Source organism: Rhinoderma darwinii, unplaced genomic scaffold (assembly GCF_050947455.1).
Source record: "Rhinoderma darwinii isolate aRhiDar2 unplaced genomic scaffold, aRhiDar2.hap1 Scaffold_436, whole genome shotgun sequence".
NCBI lineage: Eukaryota > Metazoa > Chordata > Amphibia > Anura > Rhinodermatidae > Rhinoderma > Rhinoderma darwinii.
The window spans coordinates 48,893-60,000 of NW_027463850.1; the positions used below are offsets into that span (position 1 = coordinate 48,893).

The 11,108-nt window shown below is 50.3% G+C and overlaps 1 protein-coding gene across 1 annotated transcript in view; it reads right to left on the reverse strand.

Moving 5' to 3' along the window:
• Positions 1 to 202: 202 nt before the first annotated feature.
• The window catches only part of ACTR3B (actin related protein 3B), a 10,919-nt gene continuing 13 nt past the window's right edge, over positions 203 to 11,108 (reverse strand). The window contains exons 1-8 of the mRNA XM_075848614.1: positions 11,018 to 11,108; positions 10,823 to 10,930; positions 5,851 to 5,994; positions 5,392 to 5,565; positions 5,172 to 5,264; positions 4,974 to 5,099; positions 922 to 1,005; positions 203 to 744 (exon numbers count right to left, since the gene is read on the reverse strand). The exon at positions 11,018 to 11,108 is cut by the window's right edge and continues 13 nt beyond it. Of these exons, the coding sequence (XP_075704729.1) occupies positions 649 to 744; positions 922 to 1,005; positions 4,974 to 5,099; positions 5,172 to 5,264; positions 5,392 to 5,565; positions 5,851 to 5,994; positions 10,823 to 10,930; positions 11,018 to 11,062 (870 nt within the window). The 5' untranslated portion in view covers positions 11,063 to 11,108 and the 3' untranslated portion in view covers positions 203 to 648. The remainder of the gene's footprint in view (positions 745 to 921; positions 1,006 to 4,973; positions 5,100 to 5,171; positions 5,265 to 5,391; positions 5,566 to 5,850; positions 5,995 to 10,822; positions 10,931 to 11,017) is intronic.

The window sequence follows — 11,108 nt, forward strand, 5'->3', positions numbered from 1 at the left end:
CCGTAACGAGCGCACCTTCCGGCTCCATTACCTCACAGATCCCTGAGCAATCAGTCACTGCCTTTGATCAATGATCAGGGGTCACCGGGGGAGGGGGGGGGGTCGTGTATTGGACCTCACAGGTTGTACAGATTTCATCCTCGACATCCAGATAAGCAGTGAATTAATCTACTGACATATAGAAAGCGCAGAGGAGCTCGTAGAAAAGAGACGCCGGCCTTTATTGGAATGATTTTAGGCTTCACAAAACAATTTTACCGTTTACCAATTAATCCAAAGCACCGACATTTGCAGAAACGGTCCAGCTGTGTGCAAGCGAAGAACAGGAGCGGCAGCGCCGAGGCCACAAGATGACTGAATGCAGAGTTACTGACTCTGGTACCGTCACTGCCAAGGAAACAAAACATACAAAGTAAAAGATACAAAAAGCGATTCCCATGACCAGTCACAGGAGCGGCATCCGGAGGCGTCAACACGAGGAACCAGGCGCAGAACTGAACCCAGAGCTTGTGTTTTATTAACCATAATGAGAGGACAGCGCCGGCGAGACCCGGGTCAGAAGAGAATGTCGCCCGCAGCAGCGCTAGAGGAGATCACCCCGACCTCTCCTGATCCCCCCAAGAACAGCAGCCATCACCACTCCATCACTTAAGACATGACCCCGAACACTGGATTGTGACGGCAGATGCTCGGCCCGATCTCTTCATAGTCCTTCTTCGTGTGGCAAACCTGGTAAAACTCCGGCTGAAAGGAAGAGGATTGGTAAATGATTAGTGTGGGCGACGGGACTCGGCCCGGAACAGTCTGGACGGGACTAAGGTCCCCGTTACCACGCGAGTGGCTGGACTGCAACTAGTAAAACATTCCCGCTGATCTGTTGGGGGTAGTAGTCTGCCTTCACCATCACACGGTTATACTTACTGTGGACGCCAGCATCGACCCTCCAAACCAGACGGCGTAGCGCTGCATGTGGTGCGTGATCACCTGCACGTCAATCGGCTTCGGCTGGGAAAAAAAAAAAAAAAAAAAAAGAGGAGATGAGAAGCAGAAAATCCTGATAACATCACTAAACCAGAGCAGCGGCGCAGGGCGCCGCTGATCTGCTGCAGCACATAACCAAGGACAACATCTACATGGAGTTTGTACGTTCTCCTCACACTCCGGCCACTTAACCGTTAATCAGGGTCTTAGGGAAATTAGATTGCCAGCTCCTGGGGACAGAGGCTGAGACTGGTGACCGTGTAGGACAATGTGGAACAGGTCGTGCTGTAGAAGCAACAGAAAAAGAAATAAAACTCTCCGCCATTTACACCATTAGTGAGAACCTAGAAGACGTCCAGGCCGCCACGCGTCACCCCGATCCTCCCACCCGATGCAGTGAACGCCGGAAAATCTTTTAAAAAAAAGTCAGAATTGCTGTATTTTGGTCACATCTCGCACAATAAAATGACACAAAATGTGATAGAAAAAAAGTCTCATTTACCCCAAAATGGTGGCAATAGAAAGTACATAGAAGAGAACGAGAAGTCATTACGCCACAGGTAGGAGAAAAAATACAAAATACTGACACATAAAATACAAAAAGGATCCGGATAAAGGAAGGAGCGCAGTGCGGCGGCTTCAGGAGAATGGAAGTTGGGGTATTGAGCCCGCCAAAAACAGAAATCCCTGGCAAAGACTCACGATCTGATGACAGGTGACAGTCGAGGTAGTAAAATACACGCGGAACTAGAAGTCAATGGTGACAGCAAAATATACAGAGAGAGGAAGTCACTCCAAGACCAAATAATTCACAGATGGCCGAGATGTAAAGGATTCGTTTCCAGTTAGTTTCCGCTTTACAGAAATAGAGACCGACCAGGACCAGAGAGTCGTGATGAGGCCGAGAGCGCCCGAGAGAGAGTCAAGGTCGCATAGCCTGGGTAGATTGCAATAGACCTATATGTGACATAAGGAGTATGAAGGGAGTGACCGCTGTAACGGCCCCGCACTGCAGCCTGGAAAGGTTGTGCCCAGACGCGCGTTTCGCCGATCGAGCTTCCTCCGGGGTAGTGACGCTAGGTTATGTTATGTTATGGTTTTTTTTTCTGCTACACGTATAATTTATCGCTAAACTTTTAACTTTTTGGGAGGGAAATGGAAAAAGCAAACAGCAATTCCGCAATAGTTTTTTGCGTTTTAAACGCACACCAGTAAATACCGCTGGAAGTTTATTCCACGGGTCCGCACGATTACGGCCATAACAAATATCTATCATTTTTTTTAGGTTTTACATTTTCACAGAATTTTTTTTTTAAAGAAGATCATTTCTCTCATCGCCGTATCCCAAGTCAGAACTTATTTTTTCGTCACCTGCGTGGCCAAGGGGTTAAATGTCAAGGATCAAAGTCATCTCCGATCCTGGCTGTTGCAGGAGGAGTCCGGCTGTAACCAAGGACGTACACGCATGTGATACAGCAGCACCCGCCACATACGACACACACACACACACGTGATACTGCAGCAACTAACCGCCACATATGAAACACACGCATGTGATACTGCAGTACCTAACCGTCACATACGACACACACACACACACACACGTGACACTGCAGCAACTAACCGCCACATATGAAACACACGATACAGCAGCAACCGCCACATGTGACATACACACACGTGACACTGCAGCACCTAACCGCCACATATGACACACACACACACACACACACACGTGATACAGCAGCAACCGCCACATATGACACACACGTGATACTGCAGCAACCGCCACATATGACACACACACACACACACACACACACACACACACACACACACACGATACAGCAGCACCCACCACATACGACATACACACAGAGACACACACACACACACACGTGACACTGCAGCACCTAACCGCCACATATGACACACACACACACGATACAGCAGCAACCGCCACATATGACACACACACACACACGTGATACAGCAGCACCCGCCACATACGACATACATACACACACACACAGACACACACACACACACGTGACACTGCAGCAACCGCCACATATGACACACACAGACACACATGTGATACAGCAGCAACCGCCACATATGACACACACGTGATACAGCAGCAACCACCACATATGACACACACACACACGTGATACTGCAGCAACCGCCACATATGACATACACAAACGTGATTCTGCAGCACCTAACCGTCACATATGACATACGCACACACACGATACAGCAGCAACCGCCACATATGACATACACACACACACACACACACGTGATACTGCAGCAACCGCCACATATGACACACACAGACACACACGTGATACTGCAGCAACCGCCACATATGACACACACGTGATACTGCAGCAACCGCCACATATGACACACACACACACGATACAGCAGCAACCGCCACATATGACATACACAAACGTGATTCTGCAGCACCTAACCGTCACATATGACATACGCACACACACACGATACAGCAGCAACCGCCACATATGACATACACACACACACACACACACGTGATACTGCAGCAACCGCCACATATGACACACACGTGATACTGCAGCAACCGCCACATATGACACACACGTGATACAGCAGCAACCGCCACATATGACATACACACACACACACACACACGTGATACTGCAGCAACCGCCACATATGACACACACGTGATACTGCAGCAACCGCCACATATGACACACACGTGATACTGCAGCAACCGCCACATATGACACACACACACACACACACACGATACAGCAGCAACCGCCACATATGACATACGCACACACACACACACACACACGATACAGCAGCAACCGCCACATATGACATACACACACACGTGACACTGCAGCAACTAACCGCCACATATGAAACACACGATACAGCAGCAACCGCCACATATGACATACACACACGTGACACTGCAGCACCTAACCGCCACATATGACACACACACGTGATACAGCAGCAACCGCCACATATGACATACACACACGTGACACTGCAGCACCTAACCGCCACATATGACACACACACACACGTGATACAGCAGCAACCGCCACATGACACACACAGACACACACGTGATACTGCAGCAACCGCCACATATGACACACACACACACACACACAAATGATACAGCAGCACCCGCCACATACGACATACATACAGACACACATGTGACACTGCAGCACCCGCCACATATGACACACACACACACGATACAGCAGCAACCGCCACATATGACACACACACACACACGATACAGCAGCAACCGCCACATATGACATACACACACACGCACGTGATACTGCAGCACCTAAACGCCACATATGACACACACGCGATACTGCAGCATCCGCCACATGACACACACACGTGATACAGCAGCAACCGCCACATATGACACACACACACACACACACACACGCACGTGATACTGCAGCAACCGCCACATATGACACACACACACACACGCACGTGATACTGCAGCAACCGCCACATATGACACACACACACACGCACGTGATACTGCAGCAACCGCCACATATGACACACACACACACGCACGTGATACTGCAGCAACTAACCGCCACATATGACACACACACGTGATACAGCAGCAACCGCCACATATGACACACACACGTGATTCTGCAGCAACTAACCGCCACATATGACACACACACACACACACACACACACGCACACACACACACACACACACACACGTGATACTGCAGCAACTAACCGCTACATACGAAACACGCACGTGATTCTGTGTTCAGGGCACGTTCACTAACTGTATGGTTTCTGCAGTGCCAGTTTTTTTTATGGTAGGAAAACCCTATTTCAATTACATTGTAGTGTTCTGCAGCAAATCTGCCTTGTGTGAACATGGTCTAACACGGACACCTCCGCCACCATTATAAACTCACCTTCAGATGACCTCCACTAAGCTCCTCACTCAACTTCAGTCTCGCATCAACAGTTCTCTTCAAATCTCTCTGCAGGCGGCGGCCAAAGTCCCTGAACATGGTGGAGCCCCCGGAGAGGACGATGTTCTGTGCAGAGGAGACAGGTCAGTCAGGCAGAGAACGATCACATTGAAGAGCAGCACAGAGTAAGGCAGTCACCTTGTAGAGCGGACGCCGGACATCAATAGGACAGTTCTGGATCACTTCATCCACAACCTCAGAGATCGGCTGAGTGAAATCCGGATTAGCAAACTACAAACGAGACAGAAAGATCATGAATACCAAAAAAAGGACGGTCTTCAGTAACCGGGGGCTGGGAGTGCTCCCGATCCACACGACACCGGCATTATGGGGGAGGAGTCTCTGCCGACACACGAACCTCAGGATGGAAGAAGATCTCGGGGCCCAGAAACCTCTCATAGCCGACGTCTATGCAGAACTCCTTCTTGGACACGGCATTGGTGCCGCTGAACTGCTTGATCCACTTGCTGCCGTCTGTATCGTATTTGCTGAATTCCTTCACCAGGTCGGGGCAGACGTAGCTGAAACGTTCCTGTAATGAGAAAGTGGAGAAGATGTGCCCACGGATCTATGAGAATGGTGGCAGACGTACGAGTGAGCGCCCCCGGGTATCAGCCAGCGGACGTTCTGCTCTACAACTGGGATGGCAAAGACGAAGGAACGACGACACAAGGGCAGTGAAGAGGTGCATGCTGGGATCCAGCCGACACGTTCAAATCTGTAAGAAGACCATTTACGGTCTACTGGTAGCGGCTGCAGCGCCCGGACGTGGCCCCATCACCGGCCCTGGAGGAGACTCGTGCGCAGCTTCTCGTACCTTTACAGCTTTGGCCGTCTCCAGGGACTGCTCCGGGGGGATTCCCACCTCGCGATCTCGGAGAAGCTGCTGGATGAAGTAGGTAATGTCGCGGCCAGCGATGGGGATGTGCTTAATGCAGCTTCCAATGACGTAGCCTTCAGCCTGAAAGACACAGCCCATGAATGGCAGAACACCGGGCACATATACACGTATGTCAAGGTCAGTCACTCATCAGAGCGCGCATAAATATGTGAACCCTCCCAAAAGGAGAGGAATTACAGATGACCCGGCGCAAACCCTGCAATAAGTTCATAACTCGCTCCAACCTCCTGCAGTGAACCCCGTGCCACAAACACGGCCTGCCATACGAGCCGCGCTGCGGTGACCGCCATACCAGCCGCGCTGCGGTGACCGCCATACCAGCCGCGCTGCGGTGACCGCCATACCAGCCGCGCTGCGGTGACCGCCATACCAGCCGCGCTGCGGTGACCGCCATACCAGCCGCGCTGCGGTGACCGCCATACCAGCCGCGCTGCGGTGACCGCCATACCAGCCGCGCTGACCGCCATACGAGCCGCGCTGACCGCCATACGAGCCGCGCTGACCGCCATACGAGCCGCGCTGACCGCCATACGAGCCGCGGTGACCGCCATACGCGCCGCGGTGACCGCCATACGAGCCGCGCTGCGGTGACCGCCATACGAGCCGCGCTGCGGTGACCGCCATACGAGCCGCGGTGACCGCCATACGAGCCGCGGTGACCGCCATACGAGCCGCGGTGACCGCCATACGAGCCGCGCTGACCGCCATACGAGCCGCGCTGACCGCCATACGAGCCGCGCTGACCGCCATACGAGCCGCGCTGACCGCCATACGAGCCGCGCTGACCGCCATACGAGCCGCGCTGACCGCCATACGAGCCGCGGTGACCGCCATACGAGCCGCGCTGACCGCCATACGAGCCGCGCTGACCGCCATACGAGCCGCGCTGACCGCCATACGCGCCGCGGTGACCGCCATACGAGCCGCGCTGCGGTGACCGCCATACGAGCCGCGCTGCGGTGACCGCCATACGAGCCGCGCTGCGGTGACCGCCATACGAGCCGCGCTGCGGTGACCGCCATACGAGCCGCGCTGCGGTGACCGCCATACGAGCCGCGCTGCGGTGACCGCCATACGAGCCGCGCTGACCGCCATACGAGCCGCGCTGACCGCCATACGAGCCGCGCTGACCGCCATACGAGCCGCGGTGACCGCCATACGAGCCGCGGTGACCGCCATACGAGCCGCGGTGACCGCCATACGAGCCGCGCTGCGGTGACCGCCATACGAGCCGCGCTGCGGTGACCGCCATACGAGCCGCGCTGCGGTGACCGCCATACGAGCCGCGCTGCGGTGACCGCCATACGAGCCGCGCTGCGGTGACCGCCATACGAGCCGCGCTGCGGTGACCGCCATACGAGCCGCGCTGACCGCCATACGAGCCGCGCTGACCGCTATACGAGCCGCGCTGACCGCCATACGAGCCGCGCTGCGGTGACCGCCATACGAGCCGCGCTGCTGGCATCGATATATAGATGACATATTTTGCATATGGAAAGGTACTGAACAATCTGCCATAGATTTTGTCCAGGAAATTAACACCATACGTGAGGGTCTACAATTTACATTAAATCTGAGTTCACAGGAGATAAGCTTCCTGGACACGTTGGTTAAGAAAAATAACACTGGCCATCTAGTTGTCGATCTATATACCAAACCCACAGACAGAAATGGCCTGCTCCATTTCCAGAGTAACCATCCGTATAAAACTAAAACCTCACTTCCTAAATCTCAATATAAACGCATCTCTAGGATTGTAACAGATGAGACAACACGACACACTAGATTACAAGAAATGACTGACAAATTCAAAGACAGAGGTTATCCTTCACGGATACTTCAACAAGAACTGCATAATACGATTCAAGAAGATCACACACCTTGTACCACCCGCAACGACACTAAACTAAATAGAATTCCGTTTGTACATACATATCACCCTTTGGTTCCAAAATTCCAACAAATTATTAGAAAACATTGGCACCACCTCAGTACAGCCTACCCGACCATTCTAGAATTTAAGTCGCCTGCGATGATGTGCCTCAAACGCCCACCCAATTTCAGGGATAGATTGGTTAGAGCAGACATTGGCAGCAACACTAAATTGCCCAGACAAACTTTCTTACGACCCAGACATAATGGAACTTTCCCATGCCTCCATTGCTCATGCTGCTCCAACGTTATCAAGGGTGATCGGTTCCAGCATCCCCACACTAATAAATCTTTTCCCATAAAAGGCTTCTATACATGTGATACCAATTTTGTGGTATACCTGGTAAAGTGCCCGTGTGGGCTAATATATGTGGGCGAAACCACACAACACATTAGGGATCGCATAACAAGCCACAAATCTACTATCCGCTGTAACAAAAACTGGTTACCATTACCAGACCACTTCAGTAAGGCGAATCATCAACTTTCCCAATTTCAGTTCCAGATAATTGAACACGTTCCTCAACCACGTAGAGGTGGCAACCACATACATTTACTTAAGGAACGGGAATCCTACTGGATACATACATTACAAACCTTAAGTCCCAGGGGTCTCAATAGGGAATTTGACCTAATGAATTGATACGAAACCCTATTATCTTCTGTGCAGTTCATGTATTAATGCCAGTTCCTATATCTTGTTTGACTTGCATATTCTAACTTGTTGTCTTTTCTGTTTCTAGACACGCTAGAGAAAAAACACATCCACATGGACCAGGTAAAAGTACCATAAAACCGGCTGTCAAATCTCATCTTTATTCCTTCATTTTTATACATATATATTTTTTCTGATTTTTATTTTTTCAAAATTTTTTCTAATTTTTCTAATTTTCCCTTCTCTCCATGTTGCCATGACTACTATCACCTTCTATACCGTTCCTACATCTATCCTTACATTGACATCCCATACACATGGGCTGAGATCATCTATACCTTCAGACATACGGTCCCTTTCCTTCTCTGGTTCGTTGTCATGGCAACTAGATAGCGTCCAATCAGTTTCTGTCAACATACTTCTCTATATAGTTGCATTCCTTCATTACATGCCACTCACATATATATATATATATATATATATATATACACACACTAACACACATTCTTACTATAATAACCTCAGGAATATTCATTGCACTCACATCAGCTGCTAGGTCCCTTTGCTCTCTTTCTCCACGGTCCCTTACTATAATTACCTCATGAATATTCACTGCACTCACATATCAGCAGCTAGATGGCTCTGTCAATACTCCCAGAAGGTTTCTTTTTCACGGTCCCTTGCTATAATTACCTCATGAATATTCACTGCACTCACATATCAGCTGTTAGACGGCTCTGGCTGTACCACTGACATCAGTTCCGGTTGGTCTGGTATAAACACAGACGCAACTCACATAGCACAGACACACAGGGAATATCCGGCGGACAACCCATACCAGTGATATCGTCTTACAGGTACAGCAGCACATGTCTTTCCTCTTACTTTCTCCCTTTAGTTTATCCTCTAGTGTTTGTTCCTTTTCACACTGTCCTTTATTTTCTACCGGTACTTTATGGTATGGTCTACAGTGAGGACTCTTTCCTCTCCCCACCACAATAACAAAACTAAATCAATATATGTAACCTAGGTATTGCATCACCATCAGAGGTTTCCAGATTGTTTATGCCACATACAGCTATATACTGCTAGATCCTCCTTCAGCATGCCACATACAGTTATATACTGCTAGATCCTCCTTCAGCATGCCACATACAGTTATATACTGCTAGATCCTCCTTCAGCATGCCACATACAGTTATATACTGCTAGATCCTCCTTCAGCATGCCACATACAGTTATATACTGCTAGATCCTCCTTGAGCATATTTAACTTAATTTTGTTCTGACTATTCAGCCCCTAGTCTTGTTTTTATAGATCATTATGACTTATTCTTTCATAGATGATTATGATTTCCTTAATTCTTGTGTTACGTGTTCCACTAATTGATCACGCAATTTTCTTTATACAGTTCAGTATTAAAATATTTTTATTTTTCCTTATAATGTATAATAATTGTTCTCTGTGTATATCTGAGGTGACAGCGCTATATAATTTCATGTAAACAGAGATAACTCATCTATATATGTTATTTTCATATTATTATTTTCATTTGTTCATACTGTATTTTTGTAAATTTTATTGCCAACTTTGTAAAAGCATTTTATTCTTTATCATTTTAGCGACCGTGACAAAGGCCGAGGTTCGGCCGAAACGTCTTTACCAAGTCGCTTTCCACCTCAACTTTACCATCTTTTGTTGCAATAAAACTTAAATTTGTTTGCATCTGGATCTTTTGCGTACTTCTGTGAGTGCTGGGGTTGTATATTTTCAATATTGTGGGATTCTCGTCCCTACCTTACTAGCACCACGCCAATTGATTGAGGAGTGCATCCCAATATCTATTTTTGATTACCGCCATACGAGCCGCGCTGCGGTGACCGCCATACGAGCCGCGCTGCGGTGACCGCCATACGCGCCGCGGTGACCGCCATACGAGCCGCGGTGACCGCCATACGAGCCGCGGTGACCGCCATACGAGCCGCGGTGACCGCCATACGAGCCGCGGTGACCGCCATACGAGCCGCGCTGCGGTGACCGCCATACGAGCCGCGCTGCGGTGACCGCCATACGAGCCGCGCTGCGGTGACCGCCATACGAGCCGCGCTGCGGTGACCGCCATACGAGCCGCGCCGCGGTGACCGCCCCCGCTTGCTTATAATGGCCTCTATCGGGGCCTCCGCCCAAGTACCTGAGAAACAGACCACGGCAGCCCAGAGACGTTTCCATCCCCCTCCGTCTGAGGTGAAGCCTTGTATCCAGGAATCATTACAGAGCGGCTGTCGGTGACAGGTACTCACCACTGGAATGACGTGTGTGACGCCATCACCGCTGTCAATCACCGTACCGGTTAGAGTTCGCTCACCGACTTGTCTGGACGTCCAAGAAGCGGCCAAAGCGAGTACAGCCTGGAAAGAACAGACAATGAACCTCGGGGCGCGCAAAAAAACTGTCCACATAACAGCCCCCCGCCAGGGAAGACCCAGACCCCTCACCTGAACGGCTATATACAGTCCCGGGACATTGAAGGACTCAAACATGATCTCAGCAGTGTATTCCCGGTTCTCTGGAGTGTTCAGAGGCGGC